The 23746-nt window shown below is 47.9% G+C and overlaps 1 protein-coding gene across 8 annotated transcripts in view; it reads right to left on the reverse strand.

Moving 5' to 3' along the window:
• The window catches only part of COL11A2 (collagen type XI alpha 2 chain), a 348341-nt gene that overhangs the window by 152243 nt on the left and 172352 nt on the right, over positions 1-23746 (reverse strand). For all 8 annotated transcript variants that reach the window (XM_085619742.1, XM_085619662.1, XM_085619350.1 and 5 more), the window contains 7 exons: positions 23414-23467; positions 12793-12837; positions 12352-12405; positions 12225-12269; positions 4087-4140; positions 1318-1362; positions 1170-1223 (listed from right to left, as the gene is read on the reverse strand). In XM_085619742.1, the coding sequence (XP_085475868.1) occupies positions 1170-1223; positions 1318-1362; positions 4087-4140; positions 12225-12269; positions 12352-12405; positions 12793-12837; positions 23414-23467 (351 nt within the window). The remainder of the gene's footprint in view (positions 1-1169; positions 1224-1317; positions 1363-4086; positions 4141-12224; positions 12270-12351; positions 12406-12792; positions 12838-23413; positions 23468-23746) is intronic.

The following is a 23746-nucleotide window of genomic DNA, read 5'->3' on the forward strand; positions in this document are numbered from 1 at the left end:
GGTAATGTAGAGTGGAAAGTGAAAACACGCAATGTTAGGGCAGATAAGGGTAGATGTGGAAGGTGAAAACACAGGGGACATTATGAGCACTGGGCAGGTGAAGGCACAAGGAACAAGAGTCACTGAGGGCAGGTAGGGGTAGATGAGGAAGGCGAAAACACAGGGAGTGCTAAGAGCGCTGGGGCAGGTGAAGGCACAAGGCTCACAGGAGTCACTGAGGGCAGATAAGGGTAGATGAGGAAGGTGAAAACACAGGTGACGTTATGAGCACTGGGCAGGTGAAGGCACAAGGAACAAGAGTCACTGATGGCAGGTAAGGGTAGATGGTGAAGGTGAAAACACAGGGGACGTTATGAGCACTGGGCAGGTGAAGGCACAAGGAACAAGAGTCACTGATGGCAGGTAAGGGTAGATGGTGAAGGTGAAAACACAGGGGACGTTATGAGCACTGGGCAGGTGAAGGCACAAGGAACAAGAGTCACTGATGGCAGGTAAGGGTAGATGTGGAAGGTGAAAACACAGGGGACGTTATGAGCACTGGGCAGGTGAAGGCACAAGGCTCACAGGAGTCACTGAGGGCAGATAAGGGTAGATGTGGAAGGTGAAAACACAGGGGACGTTATGAGCCCTGGGACAGGTGACGGCACAAGGAACAAGAGTCACTGAGGCAAGGTAAGGGGAGATGTGGAAGGTGAAAATACAGGGAGCACTAAGAACACTGGGGCAGGTAAAGGCACAGGGCTCACAGGAATCCATGAAGATACATGAGGCAAAGGAGCAGAAGAGCACCTGGGGAGAAGTGCTATGGGGCAGGTGATGTCACTGGGGCAGGTGAAGGTACGGGACTCACAGGACTGTGTGAAGGTACATGAGGCGCAGGGGCAGAGGAGCACTGGGGCAGGTGAGGTCTTTGGGGCAGGTGATGCCTTTGAGGGCATGTGAAGACACAGGGCTCACAGGAGCACATGAAGGGGCATGGGGTACAGGGGGCAGAAGAACACTGGGGGCAGGTGAAGGCATAGGGCTCACAGGAGCACGTGAATGTACAATGGGGTACAGGGGGCAGAAGAGCACTGGGGACAGGTGAGATCCCTGGGGGCATGTGAAGACACAGGGCTCACAGGAGTATGTGAAGGGCCCAAGGTATTCTGCATGAAGTCTTTACTCACAGGAGGTCCATCCGCTCCAGGCATGCCCGGCAGTCCAGGTTTCCCATGGGGGCCCTGTGGAGGGAAAGCAAAGAGTGGTCAGCATTGCCCATGGGGGCGTGGTGGTAGCACATGGCATCCGTTCAGTGCAGTAGAATCTGATACTCACCTTCTCTCCTGGGGGGCCCATTGCACCCTGAGGACCAGATAAACCCTGCAACAAAAAAAGAGACTGGCTGAGGCATAGTCAGGGTTGAGAGGATGGGAGAAGGGGCATCCACAGAGCAAGAGAGGGGCTGTCAAGAGAGGCCCCTGGCACAGAAAGACACAGGTACACAAGGGAAAGTCAGATTATGATGGTGTGTCTGGGACATGTGTGGATCTAAGAAATCCTGTCTAAAATATCCAAATTGACAGCCAGGTCTTACAAGCAACCACCATTCTTCATTGAAGGCAGCGGGGGCACCAGTGTAGGCATCAGGTGGAGGCCCTTCCGTCCATCAAAAAGTTGCTGACCTTTCACTGTCCTCGCATGGCGCCTCTCTTCCCACTGCTGACAGCCCTCACATGACTCCACCCCGCTGACTGCCCATCGCATGGCTCCACCCATTTGACTGCCTATCATATGGCTCCTCCCTTCTGACAGCAAATCACATGTCTCCACCCCTCTGACTGCCCATCACATGGCTCTACCCCTTTCACTGCCCAACTCATGACTCCACCCCTCTGACTGCCCATCACGTCTCCACCCCTCTGACTGCCCATCACATGGTTCTACCCCTTTCACTGCCCAACTCATGACTTCACCCCTCTGACTGCCCATCACATGTCTTCACCCATCTGACTGCTCTTTACATTACCCCACCCCTCTGACTGCCCATCACGAATCCACCCCTCTGACTGCCCATCACATGGCTCTACCCCTTTCACTGCCCAACTCATAACTCCACCCCTCTGACTGCCCATCACATGTCTTCACTCATCTGACTGCTCTTTACATGACTCCACCCCTCTGGCTGCCCATCACATGACTCCACCCCTCTGATGTCCATCGCATGGCTCCACCCATCTGACTGCCTATCACATGGCTCCTCCCTTCTGACAGCCCATCACGTCTCTAACCCGCTGACTGCCATTCACATGTCTCCACCCCTCTGACTGCCCATCACATGGCTCTACCCCTTTCACTGCCCAACTCATAACTCCACCCCTCTGACTGCCCATCGCATGGCTCCTCCCTTCTGACTGCTGACAGCCCGTCACATGTAGATACCCATCACGTCTTCACCCATCTGACTGCTCTTTACATGACCCCACTCCTCTGACTGTCCATCACATGTCTTCACCCATCTGACTGCTCTTTACATGACCCCACCCATCTGACGGCCCATCACGTCTCCACCCCTATGACTGCCCATCACATGGTTCTACCCCTTTCACTGCCCAACTCATGACTCCACCCATCTGACTGCCTATCACATGTCTTCACCCATCTGACTTCTCTTTACATGACCCCACCCCTCTGACTGCCCATCACGAATCCACCCCTCTGACTGCCCATCACATGGCTCTACCCCTTTCACTGCCCGACTCATAACTCCACCCCTCTGACTGCCCATCACATGTCTTCACTCATCTGACTGCTCTTTACATGACCCCACCCCTCTGACTGCCCATCACATGACTCCATCCCTCTGATGTCCATCGCATGGCTCCACCCATCTGACTGCCTATCACATGGCTCCTCCCTTCTGACAGTCCATCACGTCTCCAACCCTCTGACTGCCCATCACATGTCTCCACCCCTCTGACTGCCCATCACATGGCTCTATCCCTTTCACTGACCAACTCATGACTCCACCACTCTGACTGCCCATCGCATGGCTTCTCCCTTCTGACTGCTGACAGCCCGTCACATGTAGATACCCATCACGTCTTCACCCATCTGACTGCTCTTTACATGACCCCACCCCTCTGACTGCCCATCACATGTCTTCACCCATCTGACTGCCCATCACATGGCTATACCTCTTTCACTGCCCAACTCATGATTCCACCCCTCTGACTGCCCATTGCATGGCTCATGCCTTCTAACTCCTGACAGCCCATCACATGTAGATACTCATCAAATGTCTTCACCCATCTGACTGTCCATCCCATGTCTCTACCCATCTAACTGCCCATTACATGATCCCACCCCTCCGACTGTCTCTCGTATGGCTCCTCCCTTCTAACAGCCCATCACATGGCTTCACCCCTTTCACTGCCCATCTCATGACTCTACCCCTCTGACTGTCCATGGCATGCTCCTCCCTTCTGACTGCTCACAGCCCATCACAATGCTCCTTCATTTTGACTGCCAATCACATGACTCCTTTCCTCTGTTTACCCATCAGAAGCCTCCATCCTCCCTTGACAGTCCATTACATGGCTCCTCTCCTCTGACTGCCAATAACATGCCTACTCACTTCTAGCTGTCCATCAGATGACACCACCTTCTGACAACCTATCACATTGCTCCTCCATTTGACTGCCCATCAGATTGCTCTTCCCTTCTGATTGCCCACGGCTCCTCCCCTCCAATTCTTCAATCAGAAGGCTCCTCCCTTTTGAATGTCGACCAGATAGCTACCCCACCTCTCACTGCACACCACAATACTCCTCCCTTTGACAACCCATTAGATGGATCCCTCGACTGTCTATCAAATAAATCATTCCATCTGATTCCACATCACATTCCTCCACCTCCTCACTGCCCATCACACGACTTCACCCCTCTGACTGCCCATCACCTAACTCCACCCCTGACTACCCATCACATTATTCCACCCCACTGACTGCTCATCACATTACTCCACCCCTCTGACTGTCCATCACATGGCTCCTCCCTCTGCCTGCCCTTCACATGGCTGTCATCAGACTGCTGCTTCACACTCACCTGGGTACCTGGGGTTCCTTGCTGCCCTGGTGGTCCTGGCTCTCCCTGAGGACCCTAAGAAAATAAAACAAACCCAAAGTTATTGCAGATACTGAAAGGTAGCGCTCTGCAGGGGTTGTGGGGCTATGAGAGGCACTGGCAGAGGGAGCTTACAAGATAGGGGCGCAGCTCAGAGGCATTCCTACTGATGGTGTAGTATAGCACTGACAGACACTGCTGGAGGAAACTTACACTGCTAGGGGAAGTTCACACTGCTAGGGGAAATTCACACTGCTGGAGCAAGTTCACACTGCTGGGGGAGCGCACACTGCTGGAGGGAGTTCACACTGTTGGGGGAGCTCACGCTGCTGAAGGGAGTTGACACTGCTAGGGGAGCTCACGCTACTGGAGGAAGTTCACACTGCTGGAGGGAGATCACACTGCTGCAGGAAGTTCACAATGCTGGAGGGAGTTCACACTGCTGGTGGAGCTCACACTGCTGGAGGGAGTTCACACTGCTGCAGGAAGTTCACACTGCTGGAGAGAGTTCCCACTGCTGGGAGTGCTCACACTGCTGGGGGAGCTCACACTGCTGGAGGGAGTTCACACTGTTGGGGGAGCTCACGCTGCTGAAGGGAGTTGACACTGCTAGGGGAGCTTACGCTGCTGGAGGAAGTTCACACTGCTGGGGGAGTTCACACTGCTGGAGGGAGTTCACACTGCTGGGAGAGCTGACACTGCTGGAGGAAGTTCATACTGCTGGAGAGAGTTCACACTGCTGCACGAAGTTCACACTGCTGGAGGAAGTTCACACTGCTGGGGGAGCTCACACTGCTGGGGAGCTCACACTGCTGGAGGGAGTTCACACTGTTGGGGGAGCTCACGCTGCTGAAGGGAGTTGACACTGCTAGGGGAGCTTACGCTGCTGGAGGATGTTCACATTGCTGGGGGAGTTCACACTGCTGGAGGGAGTTCACACTGCTGGGAGAGCTCACACTGCTGGAGGAAGTTTACAGTGCTGGGGAAAGTTCATACTGCTGAAGTCCTACAACACTAACAGAAACTGCTAGAGGAAGTTTACACTGCACAGAGCCATAGTGCTGACTAGGCACTGGTGAAGGGAATTCACACTGCTAATAGCTACTGCAGAAGGAAGTCCACACTTCTGGGGGCCCACAGCACTGACAAGCACTTCTGCAGGAAACTCACACTGCGGAGATCCAATAGCGCTGAAAGGCACTGTTGGAGGGAGCTCACACTACTGAGGTCCTACAGCACTGTCAGGTACTGCTGGTGGAAACTCCACTGCTAAGCTCCCACAGGGCTGATAGGCAGTGCTGGAAAAAGCGGGCAATGCGAAGGAGCTCAGGCTGCTGGGGAAAATTCCCACTGAGGAGTTTCTATAGCATTGACAGGCACTGCTATTGGAAACTCACACTGCTGGAGGGCATTCACACGGAGGGTCTATACCACTGACAGTCACTGCTGGGGGATCTCACAGTGCTGGAGGGTATTCATACTGAGGGTCTAAACTACTGACAGGTACTGCTGGGGGAAACTCACACTGCTGGAGGGCATTCACACTGAGGGTCTATACCACTGACAGGCACTGCTGGGGAAACTTACACTGCTGGAGGGCATTCACACTGAGGATCTATACCACTGACAGATACTGCTGGGGGAAACTAACACTGCTGGAGGGCATTCACACTGAGGGTATACACCACTGACAGATACTGCTGGGGGAAACTCACACCTCTTGAGGGCATTCACACTGAGGGTCTATACCACTGACAGGCACTGCTGGGGAATCTCACACCTCTCAAGGGCATATACACGGAGGGTCTATGCCACTGACAGGCACTGCTGGAGGAAACACACTGCTAGAGGTCATTCACACTGAGGGTCTATACCACTGACAGGCACTGCTGAGGAAACTCATACTGCTGGAGGGCATTCACACTGAGGGTCTATACCACTGACAGGCACTGCTGGGGGAAACTCACAGTGCTGGAGGGCATTCACACTGAGGGTCTATACCACTGACAGATACTGCTGGGGGAAACTAACACTGCTGGAGGGCATTCACACTGAGGGTCCATACCACCAACAGGCACTGCTGAGGAAACTCACACTGCTGGAGGGCATTCACACTGAGGGTCTATACCACTGACAGCGCTGCACATGGAGCATGAGCTCTGGGGGACTTGATAATGGAATGGATAATTGAGTTTTTTCATGCTTTTTTTGTAGCGTGACTTTCTGGAAAACCGAATCAAGCCCTGAAGAAGCGATAGACATTGGGAAACATGTGTTGGCCATTTCAGTGATTAAATAAAGGAACGGACTGTATGAATGAAAAAACTTTACAGAGCAAACTGCAGAGAAGTGGGAAAATATATTGGAGAATGCATTATTTGAACTTACAAGATTATTCGCTGCACACGCCAAGGAACAAATGGACAAAATCTTGATTGAGATTAATGATGTGAAAAAAGAAACTGATGACTTACATTTGGATGATGTGGCTAAGAAAAATTAGAATATTTTGACTAATATTCATGATAAATATCAGGATGAACAAAAGAATAGGAAATTATCTAACCTCATCAGAGAAACCAAAGGGATTATAGGTACGGAAGGAAGTAAACTTATGATAAGAAATGTAATTCTGTGAAATATTCAAAATCGAGTGCTTCAAGAGAGCAGTCAGACACTAGATCAGTAAGTGGTGGAAGTGGTGTGGAGAATGAAGACATGAGTGGTTCTACTTCTTCCTTAAACAAGTGGTATTTTTTAGAATATTTGAAAGGAATGAGATATGTACAAAGGAATTACACCTTCAGGGAACGAGAAACCAAAGGGGAAAGCAAATTAAGAGAAGACGAGAAAGGAAAAATCAGAAATGAGAAAGTGGAAGAGTAGGTGTGAGACCTCTGGCTCAAACGAGAGAAGAAATGCTCTAAAGATAGTTTTGAACTTGTCAGATTGGCCTCTTACTCAATCAGAACTTAATCCTCAAAAATAAAGGTTTGACGTTTTGCGCACCATTTCAATTTAACTTGTTTGATTTTAAAATTGATTTATATAAATTCATGAGAAAACAAACTCAAAACGTTTTTTGAAATATCTCCCCCGAAGGAGGGTATAAAAGATTATATGCAATATGATGCTGTCACAACGGTTAAAGAATTTTCAGATATTTAGATGCTAATGATTTTAGATTTAAGAAGTACCACTGATATATTGGATGTGGCATCTGATTTGAATATAGATGTTTTGAAAACCAAAGAAACTGGGTTCAGACTGAAATGTGTATTTGTTCCTAAACTTCCATGTCGGGACAGTATTGATATTTTCCAACAGTATGTTTTAGAGGATGTTCAAAATTTATCAATACTAATGGAAGCTATGAAAATATAGCTAAAAAAGAGTGGGAGGCTCCAGTAGGTTTACAGAAAGATAAGAATATCATCATACGTAAAGCTGATAAAGGAGGCCATGTAGCTTTAAACTACAAAAATTACTTTACAGAAACCCTTAGACAACTTTGAGACAAAGATCACTATGCAGAGATAGGGAGGGACTGCTATCATCAGGCGAAAAAGAAAATGACTGGCCTGTTGAAAAGAGAATGAACAGGGAGTGATTTTGAATGATGAATTCAGGCATCTGAATGTGGCAAACAAACAGATCCCTGTTATCTACTTTTTGCCTAAAGTACATAAGGGATCAATACTACCACCTTTCAGGCCCATAATAGCTGGGCTGGGACTCTTCACAGAACACTTTTCTGAGTATATTGATATCTTTCTCCAACCTTTAGTTTCTGACCTGCCTTCCTTCATTAGAGACACTAGTGATTTCCTGCAGACAATTTGTGTGGTATCGGCACACTGTTTCGAGAGCGATGGGAATGTTTTGAAATGGCACCTTTTTTAACATGTAATTATGTGTTTGAGAAAAGCATAGAGCCTTTTTCCTACCATAGAGACATAGGACACATTAGTACACGTGCTAGATTCCATTTTGTTGATGCTGACATATATGAAGTGGCCGCCATTTTAGCTCGGTTGAACACCGGCATTCCTTTCCTGAGCGGCACTAGCCGGTTACCTTGTTACACCTGTATGTGGCAAGGAGAAATTCCCTTAGTACTGTAAGAGATATTTGGTAACTAAATGGTAGCGTTTAAAGTGTTATAGTTGACATTTTTCTGTTCTTTCATCTCTTTATCACTGCGATCTCTGGAATTTTGCGCACTTTAACCTTTGGAGAGAGCAATTGTTATCACACTTTTCTGGATACTATTTCATTGTATTGTGCAATAGATTTTTAGATTTAGAGTACTTTGTGAATGCACTTCATTCCCTTGATAGGAATGGGTGTATAGAGGAGTACTTCTTTTGATAATTCTGAAGCGAGTACAATAGGTATCACATGAATGCTGAAAGTGGAAGCTACTATCTTTTTTAGTGTTGTTAAGTGGGATCATTAATTCAAAGATGCTATTCAGCTTCACTCAGATGCGATACACGATTTGTGGGACAAGTTGAATAATATGATTTACTATTGCTGAATTTACTCTTTTCCTGCATTATGAATTTTTGATTGTTAGGAATGAAATGCTTCTAAATTAGCGTGTTTGCACATATTTATCTTTGGGTAATAAGATAACTATGTTCATGGTTTTGTTCTGCTATGCCTTGTGTATATGGTTTTGTCCGTTAATGTTGTTTGTGAGATATACGCTTATGACAGCTATTGACGTAGCTAAACTGTAATTGGGTTTAGTGGATGTATTGCAATTTTATTTAACATAACCTTTTAGTACTTCTTTTATATAGACATGTATTGATTGCAGGAGGATTTATTTCTTATTTTATGTAAGTAAAAGATGTATAGAGTGCAACGTGTGATGTCAAAGGGACAGCAATGCAGGTGACCTGAAGGAGCGAGTACTGCACATGGCATGTGATGTCAAGGGGACAGCAAAGCAGGTGACCTGGAGGAGCGAGTGCAGCTCAAGGTGTGTAATGTCAAGGGGAGAGCAATGCAGGTGACCTAAAGGAGCGAGTGCAGCTCAAGGCGTGTGATGTCAAGGGGACAGCAATGCAGGTGACCTGAAGGAGCGAGTGCAGCACAAGGCGTGTAATGTCAAGGGGAGAGCAATGCAGGTGACCTAAAGGAGCGAGTGCAGCTCAAGGCGTGTGATGTCAAGGGGACAGCAATGCAGGTGACCTGAAGGAGCGAGTGCAGCACAAGGCGTGTAATGTCAAGGGGACAGCAATGCAGGTGACCTGAAGGAGCGAGTGCAGCTCAAGGCGTGTAATGTCAAGGGGAGAGCAATGCAGGTGACTGAAGGAGCGAGTGCAGCTCAAGGTGTGTGATGTCAAGGGGACAGCAATGCAGGTGACCTGAAGGAGCGAGTGCAGCTCAAGGTGTGTGATGTCAAGGGGACAGCAATGCAGGTGACCTGAAGGAGCGAGTGCAGCACAAGGTGTGTGATGTCAAGGGGACAGCAATGCAGGTGACGTGAAGGAGCGAGTGCAGCACACGGCCTGTGATGTAAAGGGGACAGCAATGCAGGTGACCTGAAGGAGCGAGTGCAGCACAAGGCGTGTGATGTCAAGGGGAGAGCAATGCAGGTGACCTAAAGGAGCGAGTGCAGCTCAAGGTGTGTGATGTCAAGGGGACAGCAATGCAGGTGACCTGAAGGAGCGAGTGCAGCTCAAGGTGTGTGATGTCAAGGGGACAGCAATGCAGGTGACCTGAAGGAGCGAGTGCAGCACAAGGTGTGTGATGTCAAGGGGACAGCAATGCAGGTGACCTGAAGGAGCGAGTGCAGCACAAGGCGTGTGATGTAAAGGGGACAGCAATGCAGGTGACCTGAAGGAGCGAGTGCAGCACAAGGCGTGTGATGTCAAGGGGAGAGCAATGCAGGTGATCTGGAGGAGCGAGTGCAGCTCAAGGTGTGTAATGTCAAGGGGAGAGCAATGCAGGTGACCTAAAGGAGCGAGTGCAGCTCAAGGTGTGTGATGTCAAGGGGACAGCAATGCAGGTGACCTGAAGGAGCGAGTGCAGCACAAGGCGTGTAATGTCAAGGGGACAGCAATGCAGGTGACCTGAAGGAGCAAGTGCAGCAGACGGCGTGTGATGTAAAGGGGACAGCAGTGCAGGTGACTGAAGGAGCAAGAGCAGCACAAGGCGTGTGATGTCAAGGGGACAGCAATGCAGGTGACCTGAAGGAGCGAGTGCAGCACAAGGCGTGTAATGTCAAGGGGACAGCAATGCAGGTGACCTGAAGGAGCGAGTGCAGCTCAAGGCGTGTAATGTCAAGGGGAGAGCAATGCAGGTGACCTGAAGGAGCGAGTGCAGCACAAGGCGTGTAATGTCAAGGGGACAGCAATGCAGGTGACTGAAGGAGCGAGTGCAGCTCAAGGTGTGTGATGTCAAGGGGACAGCAGTGCAGGTGACCTGAAGGAGCGAGTGCAGCACAAGGCGTGTAATGTCAAGGGGACAGCAATGCAGGTGACCTGAAGGAGCAAGTGCAGCACACGGCGTGTGATGTAAAGGGGACAGCAATGCAGGTGACCTGAAGGAGCAAGTGCAGCACACGACGTGTGATGTAAAGGGGACAGCAGTGCAGGTGACTGAAGGAGCAAGAGCAGCACAAGGCGTGTGATGTCAAGGGGACAGCAGTGCAGGTGACCTGAAGGAGCGAGTGCAACACAAGGCGTGTGATGTCAAGGGGACAGCCATGCAGGTGACCTGTGGGAGCGAGTGCAGCTCAAGGTGTGTGATGTCAAGGGGACAGCAATGCAGGTGACCTGAAGGAGCAAGTGCAGCACAAGGTGTGTGATGTCAAGGGGAGAGCAATGCAGGTGATCTGAAGGAGTGAGTGTAGCACAAGGTGTGTGATGTCAAGGGGCAGCGCTGCACATGGAAGATAACCTGAAGGAGCTAGTGTAGCACAAGGCGTGTGATGTAAAGGGGACAGCAATGCAGGTGACCTGAAGGAGCAAGTGCAGCACAAGGCGTGTGATGTCAAGGGGACAGCAATGCAGGTGACCTGACCTGAATGAGCGAGTGCAGCTCAAGGTGTGTGATGTCAAGGGGAGAGCAATGCAGGTGACCTGAAGGAGCGAGTGCAGCACAAGGTGTGTGATGTCAAGGGGACAGCAATGCAGGTGACCAGAAGGAGCGATTGCAGCACACGGCGTGTGATGTCAATGGGACAGCAATGCAGGTGACCTGAAGGAGCGAGTGCAGCTCAAGGCGTGTGATGTCAAGGGGAGAGCAATGCAGATTATCTGAAGGAGCGAGTGCTGCACAAGGTGTGTATTGTCAAGGGGACCGCAATGCAGGTGACCTGTGGGAGCGAGTGCAGCTCAAGGTGTGGGATGTCAAGGGGACAACAATGCAGCTGACCTGAAGGAGCGAGTGCAGCACAAGGCGTGAGATGTCAAGGGGACAGCAATGCAGGTGACCTGAAGGCGTGAGTGCAGCACAAGGCGTGTGATGTCAAGGGGACAGCAATGCAGGTGACCTGGAGGAGCGAGTGCAGCTCAAGGTGTGTGATGTTAAGGGGACAGCAATGCAGGTGACCTGAATGAGCGAGTACTGCACATGGCGTGTGATGTCAAGGGGATAGCAATGCAGGTGACCTGAAAGAGCGAGTGCAGCACAAAGTGTGTGATGTCAAGGGAACAGCAATGCAGGTGACCTGGAGGAGTGAGCGCAGCTCAAGGCGTGTGATGTAAAGGGGACAGCAGTGCAGGTGACCTGAAGGAGCGAGTGCAGCACAAGGCGTGTGATGTCAAGGGGACAGCAATGCAGGTGACCTGAAGGAGTGAGTGCAACTCAAGTTGTGTGATGTCAAGGGGACAGCAATGCAGGTGACCTGAAGGAGCGAGTGCAGCACAAGGCGTCTGATGTCAAGGGGACAGCATTGCAGGTGACCTGAAGGAAGGAGTGCAACACAAGGCGTGTGATGGCAAGAGGATAGCAATGCAGGTGACCTGAAGGAGTGAGTGCAGCCCAAGGGGTGTGATGTCAAGGGGACAGCAATGCAGGTGACCTGAAGGAGCGAGTGCAGCACAAGGCGTGTGATGTCAAGGGGACAGCGCTGCATACGGCAGTACATATCAAACACTTACCAGGTTTCCTTTGGGCCCGTGGGGACCATCCATACCACGAACACCCTGAGGAAGGACAGAGGAAGAGAGTCACTGGCAAAGTACAGGTGAAATTAAGCAAACAAAAAACACCATCTTGGGCACTCACAGGAGATCCGGGGATACCAGGGGGACCTTTGGGTCCTAGCAGGCCTCTGGAACCCTAGGAGAAAAAAAGAGGAGCGCAGTGAAAACACTAGTGCATGGCTATTCAAGGTCAAAATAACAGTTTGTTGTCAGAGGTGAAAATACTAGTGCATTGTCATTCAAGGTGTAAAAAATATTTGCTGTATAGAGCGAGGAGCCCTCAATGTTTAATACATGAGAGTAAGCTGGCCCTCCAGTTCTTTTATATATGTGAACTGCACAGATTCTCCCGTGGCACAATGCATGGAAGCCTTCTCTTTGAGGGCCAGCACAGATTTGCAAATTTAATATAGTCTGTAAACAATTTGATGCCACATGGTGGACTGAAACATGTCGATCACTTCACAGGCTCTTTGCAGATGGCCTTCAGAGCTAAAAGAAGGCACAACAGAAGAGAACTTACGGGCTCACCAGGCAGCCCCCTGGGTCCAACTTCGCCATCGTCTCCCTGGGAAGGTAAAAAAAAGACCCAGGGTTACATCCAGTGGGGTAGGAAGCGAACAGCTATAGAGCAACATAAACAAGCCAGTCTTACGTCGCTCCAATTCAATCTTTGGCACACTGCCCGTTTCAAAACTACCTTACTAAGGTGCGAAAGGACTGCTGTTCAGGAGACCATTTTCTAGCACGCCTTTACTTTGGCCAAGGTTAATTTTTGTGGTCTCATACAGGTCAAAATAAACTGACAGAGCAGACCAAATAATGAATCTGATCCCACACAGTCGGACTAGTATGGTTATAAAATATAGAATTACCTTCTTCATTGAAGTCCCTTAGCCTTCCCAGCACGTTTCTTTAATGAGAATGGGTGGATGAATAGGAACACTTGTACAGCACGGCACACTGAAAGCTCTGCTCTTAACAAGACACAACTTAGTCCAGTGTATGAACACTTCTTGCCCTCACTCTATAACTTTCCACCAAAGTCTTCTAACCAACTGAGGGAGGTCCTTTCATCTTCTAGTACTTCCCAACCCTTGCTCTGTAAATTTATATCCAAAGTATTCTTAGCGCATGAGGCCCTTCAATCATCCAACTTTCCAACAGTCGCACTTTTGGATTTCCTAAAAAGTCTTCCTACCACTCAAGGGCCTTCTACCGTCCAGTGCTTCACAATCCTCTCTCTTTAATGTTATATCCAAAGACTTCCTACCACTCGAGGTCCTTCCACCTACCAGGGCTTCCCAATCATCTTTCTTTAATGTTGTATCCGAAGTCTTCCTACCACTCGAGGTCCTGCCATCTTCCAATAATTCCCAGCCCTCTAGCTTTAGTATTACCTCAGAAGTCTTCCATTGACAAGAGGCCCTTGAACATACCAACTCTTCATAAAGATGACACTCTCACATATCCTTCCAGATATGTACCACTAACCATGTATGCCAACCCTCCTCAAAAGCCTTTATTATACAGTCTTAATATCTTTACTCCAGTTACATCAAACATGTTAGTCACAAATAAAAGCAAAAAAAGTATTTCTCGTAGTACATCAATTTAACTCAGTATTACATTAGAACATTTAGAATATTTAAAAACAATTTGGAAGCACCGGCGAAGAAAAACAGGACTTGGTCAGCCTCATAGTAGTCACTAATCAAGTTTACAAAGTCTTTCAAAATGTCTCTCATATAGCAATGAGCAAAGGTCAGTGGAACAACATGAGCTATCCAAAACCTCAATGTTGCAAACACATGCCCTTCTATTGTGATGCAGCTTCTTATAAACCCCTTTTAATGTGGTGCTGCAAATACCCCCGGTTTCTACTTCAATAAAGTGTCCTGGTTTTCACATCAGGAAGCTACAAAGGGTATGATTGCATCCCAATCTCCAGTCCATACTTAAATAGTCTATGGGTCTGATTCATAAAGATAAAGTTAGACCAATAGTCTAACTTTAGACCTGAACTCTATGGGGCACATGCATCAAGGTAGGCTTTTGCAAGACCTTAATTGCGATTATTAAGGAATCGCAATTAAGGACTCGCAAAAGCCTATGCATGTAGGAATCGCTGTAAAAATAGCGATTCCTAAACATTCCTTAATTGCGAGTCGCAAATTGCGAGTCGCAATTAAGGAATGGCTTCCCATTCATTCCTATAGGCCTACAGGCCCATGGGAAAGAAGGGAAATTGCATGCGCAATGTGCGAGTACCTAATAGGTACTCGCAAATTGCGCATGCAATTTCAAGGGTGCAAGGGTGTCAAAAGGACACCCTGTTGCACCCGTGAAATTGTACTGTGCACCCATAAAAGGCACACACATGCCCCAAGGGCATGTGATTGTGTAACATGAAACTTGGAAAAATGCACTTTAGTGCATTTTTCAACGTTTTTGCAAATTACCGACCAGTTTAATTCTCGGTAATTTGCTGCCCCAAATAGCGAAATTTCTATTTCAAAGTGCTTCTAGCATTGCATTCAAAGAATTGCAAATTGCGATCCTTAAATGCAATCGCAATTGGGGAAATCGCAAAAAATTGCGATTACCGAAATTGAGCATCCCCGAGACTTTCATGCATCACAAAAGGCCATTTTGCGATCGCAAACGGCCAATTTTTGAGAAACGCACTGTTTGCGAACGCAAAATCGGTTGATGCATTTGCCCCTAAGTTTAGACCTAAAGTCTAATTTTACACCTGAAGTTTACCTTTACACCTGAAGCCTAAGTTTAGACCTGAAGTCTAAGTTCAGACCTAAAGTATTAATTGGACCAAAAGTCTAACTTTACTACTTTGCGGTATTCAGAAAGGCAAGTTACTACAAGAAAAGTTAGACTTTTGGTCTAAACTTAGGTTTCATGTGTAAACTTTGACTTCAGGTCTAAAGTTGGACTTTTGGTCTAACTTTACGTTTGTGAATCGGGCCCTATTATGGCTCAGTCTACTACATATCCTAACTCTAAAGATCGCAATGTGCTTCTGTATATAGATACTTCCTAGCCATCAATCTGTGACGTTAGTTTGAAGATCTGCTCTCTGGGCTCTACTAGACCTAACAACTTTCGTCTTCCAACAGATGCCACCCATCACTCTGACCTTAATCCAATACCAGACGCGTGACTTCCACAAAGCTCAAGACACCTAGGCGGCTAACTCTAAAGCCTGTCCCCAAAGTTAGTGTCTTTGCCAGACCCTGTACACTTCTCAGCTTCTAGATCTGGCTGGAACCCCAAAACCTGACAACTCCTCTTCCCAAGCTCTGAGCCGCTCCCCTCTCAAGGACTTTTTCTCTATGATTGCGTGCCAGTTCACCCTGAATCCTGAGGTCCAACCTTACTGCTTCTATTCCATAGAGTGGTTTCTTTCCAGTCTTCTTTGTTCATTCCTTCATCTTCTAGACATTAACATTTCTTTAAAACATTCCTTCTCTTCACATAAGAATTTCATCCTGTGCTTTGAAATGGCCTTGTGTTACCAACCACAGGGGTGGCCCAAAAGCACCAGAACCAGGGGCAATCAATATTTAGTCCAAACAGTGGTTCAAGAACTAGTTATCTTGCACAATATAACAATTACAAAAAATTACACATTATAATCAATTAACATATTAGTAAAAGTAAAAAAACTAAAGTAAAGAAAAAGAAAAAAACAGAAAACAAACAGGACCCTTATATATATAATTATCAAAAATACAAATGTATTACAATTAATGCATATTATAAACAATGGAGCTCTATACAATGCGTTGGTACAGAGGCGTGATAAATGTTTGCAGACCAAATCCAGTGGCAGACAAAAATACGTCACAAAACAGGGGAACAACATAAAACCAAATAATGTGTCCTCAATTAATTCTCAGGCCACATATGCGTCAACGGCGTTTCAACCACTTTGTTAATATGCGGTCATCATCAGGACAAAGAGAAATTGACAGAGCATTCAAATTCTAATTTGTAGAGGCACACCAACGTCGTTTTACGAGAAAATTGGTAAAAACTTTCGAATCAGATGTATATAGACACATATAGAGATAAACGATGTCTTAACATGGTATAATTATTCCATGAAGAGAGGCTTCCTGATTTCTCGAGTGCGGATGTGGTGATTGCACCTAATGGGCAGCGCCTGTCGATTGGTAATTTAATTACCGACTGTGCTAAACGATCTGGGAATCATTGCACTACAGACGTAGCACACCATACAAATCTTCTCTTCATGGAATAATTATACCATGTTAAGACATCGTTTATCTCTATAAATGTCTATATACATCTGATCCGAACGTTTTTTACCAATTTTCTCATAAAACGACGTTGGTGTGCCTCTACAAATTAGAATTTGGATGCTCTGTCAATTTCTCTTTGTCCTGATGATGACCGCATATTAACAAAGCGGTTGAAATGCCGTCGACGCATATATATATATATGTTATTTGATTATTATGTGTAATTTTTTGTAATTGTTATATTGTGCAAGATAACTAGTTCTTGAACCACTGTTTGAAATGGCCTTGGGCATGAAATGTTCTAGCTCTTGATGAATGCTGTGCTGTCTCTTTTCCTCTCACCCCACCCACCAGCTCTCACATAATGCATGTCAGAAATTTCCCACAATGCATTTCCTCCACTAGCTCCCGCAATCCACAACAGTAACATTCAATGACATGTAAGCTGGCCCTTCTGTGTCAAGTTAAGGAACTTGGCTGAGGTCAACAGAGACGATAGCCCTTAGCTGGTCAGCCACAGTACGTTTCAGGTTATGGGTAGGTAGGTAGGCAGGTAGGTATGAAAGAAAGAGTAGCAACTCAAAACAGGTTGAACATTTGATCTGGTGTTGGGTAGCATGGAAGCTCTACATAGGTGAACCTCCAAAGACTTGATGGCCATTGAGCACTGGACAAGTGTTAGCGTTTCAGGGGACGTGATAAGAGATGTCTTGTCTTGGAGCTGGACGAGAAGTCGGGGGTATAATGCTGGTCTGGAGGCTTCAGCAAAGTAAATATTGAACACTCGGCCACTCTCCCAGCTCCAAGACACTATTATTGCACCCCAAATGCTAAAATTACTCCAGTGTATGGTGCCTTTCCACTAAAGGCATCCGTCTCTACTCTAACCCATGCCTCTTACCCTGACAGTGAACACCAGACCCTCTCTAGAAGGGCACAAGACCATAAAAAAGAAGTAGGGAGACTAACTAAATTAGGCGGCATGCAAGCAACATCATGACGCGTGACACCGCATGTGGCATCACAGGAAGTGGAATCACAATCCATGACCTCACAGGAAGTGGCATCACAAGAAGCAACATCAGATCTTAAGACCTCACAAATATGTTTAGCAGGTCTATCATGAGTACAATTGAGTGCATTGCAATGTTTAACAAATGAGATTTTGTGTTGCAGTTGTGCAAAAAAGTGACTCAACCCGAAGCAAAATCTGGGCTCAATTTATACACTTATTTTTTAAAACTCTGCCACAAAGAAATTGGCAACAAGCAGAAACATGGCAGTGACTCTGTTCTGCTTAATTGATTATAAGGTCTGCATTTTAAAATATCTTTCGGGGTTAAGGCACCTGCTGCATAGATATTTGTGTGCCTGGTAAATCTCAGGGAATAATAATAAAGGCAAGATAACTCTGGGGGATAATACACTTGCTGGAGAGATCTGTGTGTTGTCTAGTCCCAGTATTGAATCAAAGTAGCATAGAAGGTTAATATGTCTCCTGCATATCACAGCACGTGACACACAGATGGTAGATTTTTATTTTTAAGGTGGGTAACTGCTTTTAACACAGAGATCCTTTTTGTTACATGTAGTTCATAAATTGTAACCCTTCTGATATAGCACAGTGAGCTATGAGGGGCATGTGACCCCTACATCTTATAACCCTCACTGTCTTATGTAACACATCCAGCACATTGGCTTAAACACTTATTTAATGTATTGTCATTGTATAATGTATAGGTGTGATGTAAAGCGCTCCGACACTGTGGATTGGAGTGAGTAGCACTATAAAACAAATAAAACAAAATAGGGGTATTTACACTGTTGTTTGTGTAAATAGTGGGGCAGACCAACACATCTGACATTCTTACAGTGCATGCCTGTCTCCTATATACAGGGACTGAACAAAGGCAAGGCCATGCCTCGCTTAAGTATGTGTGAAGTGATAACAAGCTGTGAGCCTTTCTTTACCCACCATTGCATTTCCAACGGAGTGTGAGGCTGCAGAGAGCTCCCAGCAACAAAAGGAGGCCCGATGGGCCCTTAACGTTGGCCTTTGTTATGGGCGCAGCTGGAATCTGATAACCCCCTTCCCCATCTGCACACTGCTGCGTGGAATGGAAGCAGACAACGTGAGGGCGCTGCTGAATGTGTCCCGGTGTCAGAAAATTACAAAGAGACGAGCTCAGCATATTTTTGTGGGGTCCAACTGCTTAGCGTCCACCCTCTGAAAAGAATGGGTAGACGCCGCCTACCCACGTGTCCCCTTGACTTCTGCCCTGCTCTCCAGTATAGCCCTGAACCTACCACACTACCATGGGTCCTCGTGCTGAGGGTATTGCATGGGGCCAGAACGCTAGCTCTTAGGGTCCTCCTGCCGATGGCACTGTATGATAGAACACTAGCGCTTAGGGTCCTCCTGCCGACGGCACTGTTTGATAGAAAACTAGCGCTTAGGGTCCTCCTGCCGATGGCACTGCATGATAGAACACTAGTGCTTAGGGTCCTCCTGCCGACGGCACTGTATGATAGAACACTAGCGCTTAGGGTCATCCAGCCGATGGCACTGTATGACAGAACACTAGCTCTTAGGGTCATCCAGCCGATGGCACTGTATGATAGAACACTAATGCTTAGGGTCCTCTTGCCGATGGCACTGTACGGTGATAGAGCACTATCGCTTAGGGTCCTTCTGACGATGGCACTGTATGATAGAACACTAGCTCTTAGGGTCATCCTGCCGACGGCACTGTATGATAGAACAATAGCACTCAGGGTCATCCAGCCGATGGCACTGTATGATAGAACACTAGCGCTTAGGGTCATTCCGCCGATGGCACTGTATGACAGAAACTAGCTCTTAGGGTCATCCAGCCAATGGCACTGTATGATAGAACACTAGTGCTTAGGGTCCTCCTGCCGACGGCACTGTATGATAGAACACTAGCACTCAGGGTCATCCAGCCGATGGCACTGTATGATAGAACACTAGCGCTTAGGGTCACCCAGCCGATGGCACTGTATGACAGAAACTAGCTCTTAGGATCATCCAGCCAATGGCACTGTATGATAGAACACTAGTGCTTAGGGTCCTCCTGCCGACGGCACTGTAAGATAGAACACTAGCACTTAGGGTCATCCAGCCGATGGCACTGTATGATAGAACACTAGCGCTTAGGGTCATCCAGCCGATGGCACTGTATGACAGAAACTAGCTCTTAGGGTCATCCAGCCAATGGCACTGTATGATAGAACACTAGTGCTTAGGGTCCTCCTGCCGACGGCACTGTATGATAGAACACTAGCACTTAGGGTCATCCAGCCGATGGCACTGTATGACAGAACACTAGCTCTTAGGGTCATCCAGCCGATGGCACTGTATGATAGAACAATAGTGCTTAGGGTCCTCCTGCCGATGGCACTGTATGATAGAACACTAGCGCTTAGGGTCATCCAGCCGATGGCACTGTATGACAGAACACTAGCTCTTAGGGTCATCCAGCCGATGGCACTGTATGATAGAACACTAGTGCTTAGGGTCCTCCTGCCGACGGCACTGTATGATAGAACACTTGGGCTTAAGGTCCTGTTGCCGATGGCACTGTATGATAGAACACTAGTGCTTAGGCTCCATTTTCCGATGGCACTGTGCGGTGATAGAACACTAGCGCTTAGGGTCCCCCTGCCGATGGCACTGTATGATAGAACACTAGTGCTTAGGGTCATCCAGCCGATGGCACTGTATGATAGAACACTAATGCTTAGGGTCCTCTTGCCGATGGCACTGTATGGTGATAGAACACTATCGGTTAGGGTCCTTCTGACGATGGCACTGTATGATAGAACACTAGCGCTTAGGGTACTCCTGCCAATGGCACTGTATGATAGAACACTAGCGAGTAGGGTTTTCCTACCGACGGCACTGTATGATAGAACACTGGCGCTTAGGGTCCTCCTGCCAATGGCAATGTATAATAGAACACCAACGCGTAAGGTTTTCCTGCCGATGGCACTGTATGGTAAAACACTAGCCCTTAGGGTCCTCCTACCGATGGCACTGTATGATAGAACACCAGCGCTTAGAGTCCTCTTGCCAATGATACTGTAACGTGATAGAACATGAGCGCTTAGTTTAGGGTCTTCCTGCTGATGGCACCGTATGATAGAACACTTGGGCTTAAGGTCCTATTGCCGATGGCACTCTATGATAGAACACTAGCACTTAGGGTCCTCCTACCAATAGTACTGTATGATAGAACACTAGCGCTTAGGGTCCTCCTGCCGATGGCCCTGTATGATAGAACACTAACGCTTAGGGTCCTCCTACCAATGGCACTGTATGATAGAACACTAGCGCTTAGTTTAGGGTCCTCCTACCGATGGCACTGTATGATAGAACACTCGCGCTTAAGGTCCTCCGACCGATGGCACTGTATGGTGATAGAACACTAGCGCTTAGTTTAGGGTCCTCCTGCCGATGGCACTGTATGATAGAACACTTGGGCTTAAGGTCCCATTGCCGATGGCACTGTATGATAGAACACTAGTGCTTAGGGTCCTCCTGCCGACGGCACTGTATGATAGAACACTAGCGCTTAGGGTCCTTCTGTCGATGGTACTGTATGATAGAACACTAGCACTTAGGGTCCTCCTGGCAATGGCACTGTATGATAGAACACTTGGGCTTAAGGTCCTATTGCCGATGGTACTGTATGATAGAACACTAGCGCTTAGTTTAAGGTCCTCGTACCGATGGCACTGTATGATAGAACACTTGGGCTTAAGGTCCTATTGCCGATGGCACTGTATGATAGAACACTAGCGCTTAGGGTCCTTCTGCCGATGGCACTGTATGATAGAACACTAGCACTTAGGGTCCTCCTGCCGATTGCACTGTATGATAGAACACTTGGGCTTAAGGTCCTATTGTCGATGGCACTGTATGATAGAACACTAGCGCTTAGGGTCCTTCACCCGATGGTACTGTATGATGGAACACTAGCACTTAGGGTCCTCGTGCCGATGGCACTGTATGATAGAACACTTGGGCTTAAGGTCCTATTGCCGATGGCACTGTATGATAGAACACTAGCGCTTAGGGTCCTTCTGCCGATGGTACTGTATGATAGAACACTAGTGCTTAAGGTCCTCCGACCGATGTCACTGTATGGTGATAGAACACTAGCGCTTAGTTTAGGGTCCTCCTGCCGATGGCACTGTATGATAGAACACTTGGGCTTAAGGTCCTATTGCCGATGGCACTGTATGATAGAACACTAGCGCTTAGGGTCCTTCTGCCGATGGCACTGTATGATAGAACACTAGCACTTAGGGTCCTCCTGCCGATGGCACTGTATGATAGAACACTTGGGCTTAAGGTCCTATTGCCGATGGCACTGTATGATAGAACACTAGCGCTTAGGGTCCTTCAGCCGATGGTACTGTATGATGGAACACTAGCACTTAGGGTCCTCGTGCCGCTGGCACTGTATGATAGAACACTTGGGCTTAAGGTCCTATTGCCGATGGCACTGTATGATAGAACACTAGCGCTTAGGGTCCTTCTGCCGATGGTACTGTATGATAGAACACTAGCGCTTAGGGTTATCCAGCCGATGGCACTGTATGATAGAACACTTGGGCTTAAGGTCCTATTGCCGATGGCACTGTATGATAGAACACTAGTACTTAGGGTCCTTCAGCCGATGGTACTGTATGATAGAACACTAGCACTTAGGGTCCTCGTGCCGATGGCACTGTATGATAGAACACTTGGGCTTAAGGTCCTATTGCCGATGGCACTGTATGATAGAACACTAGTACTTAGGGTCCTTCAGCCGATGGTACTGTATGATAGAACACTAGCACTTAGGGTCCTCCTGCCGATGGCACTGTATAATAGAACACTCGGCCTTAAGGTCCTATTGCCGATGGCACTGTATGATAGAACACTAGCGCTTAGGGTCCTTCTGCCGATGGTACTGTATGATAGAACAGTAGCACTTAGAGTCCTCCTGCCGATGGCACTGTATGATAGAACACTTGGGCTTAATGTCCTATTGCCGATGGCACTGTATGATAGAACACTAGCGCTTAGGGTCCTTCTGCCGATGGTACTGTATGATAGAACACTAGCGCTTAGGGTTATCCAGCCGATGGCACTGTATGATAGAACACTTGGGCTTAAGGTCCTATTGCAGATGGCACTGTATGATAGAACACTTGGGCTTAAGGTCCTATTGCCAATGGCACTGTATGATAGAACACTTGGGCTTAAGGTCCTATTGCAGATGGCACTGTACGGTGACAGAACACTAGCGTTTAGTTTAGGGTCCTCCTACCGATGGCACTGTATGATAGAACGCTAGCGCTTAGGGTCCGCTAGGGTCCTGCTGCCGTTGGCAGTATACTTAGCGCTAGACACGGAGTGCCCCCCTTACCTCCCACCCTCCCTCCCCCCCCCTCCCCCAGCAACCAATCAGTACATCTTCTGGTTCACTGCCCTGTGTAAGGGAACCCCACCTTACCCACCAGGGCCCTTACACGGTGCGGTGCCAGGCCTGCACTACTGCAGCTGGGAGGAGTCAAGATAACAACGAGACACAAGGCCCAAGGCACATTTCCAAACCCAAACACCCCTCCTATAAAGAAGAGATGGATGCAGCCAGCGTGGAATGGCCCACAAGCGCCCAGGGTCCGCCCTGCACACACCACATGTAATTACAGACCATGACCCGCTCGGCCACACACTCACTTCAACTCTTTGCTTTTAGTTTTAACGAGGACTTGGATGTGCCCCACACATGACCCTTGACCTTTCCCGAATACTCCACTCAATATGAATTGATGTGAGTGACTCACCCGCTCTCCGTCCTCTCCGGGGCCGCCTGGGGGTCCGTGCGCACCGGTCTCACCCTAGGAAGAGAGAGGGAGGGGTTATCTAGGCGGGCACTGAACAAGGGCACCTCTGAGCATCCTCGGAAGTGACGAAGAAGGCCCAGTGAGAGAAGACAGGAAGGCGCGCGGTTACCATGGATTACCACCCAGAGGGGATCTGTTCTTGAGCACCATGGTCCCCTCAGGACGAACAAAAAACACATCTTACTTTATGTTATAAGTAATTGTTATGTCATGGCGTGAGTTATCGTTATGTTATGTTATAAGTTACTGTTATGTTATATTGTATTGCTTTAT

Source organism: Triturus cristatus, chromosome 1_1 (genome assembly GCF_964204655.1).
Source record: "Triturus cristatus chromosome 1_1, aTriCri1.1, whole genome shotgun sequence".
Taxonomy (NCBI): domain Eukaryota; kingdom Metazoa; phylum Chordata; class Amphibia; order Caudata; family Salamandridae; genus Triturus; species Triturus cristatus.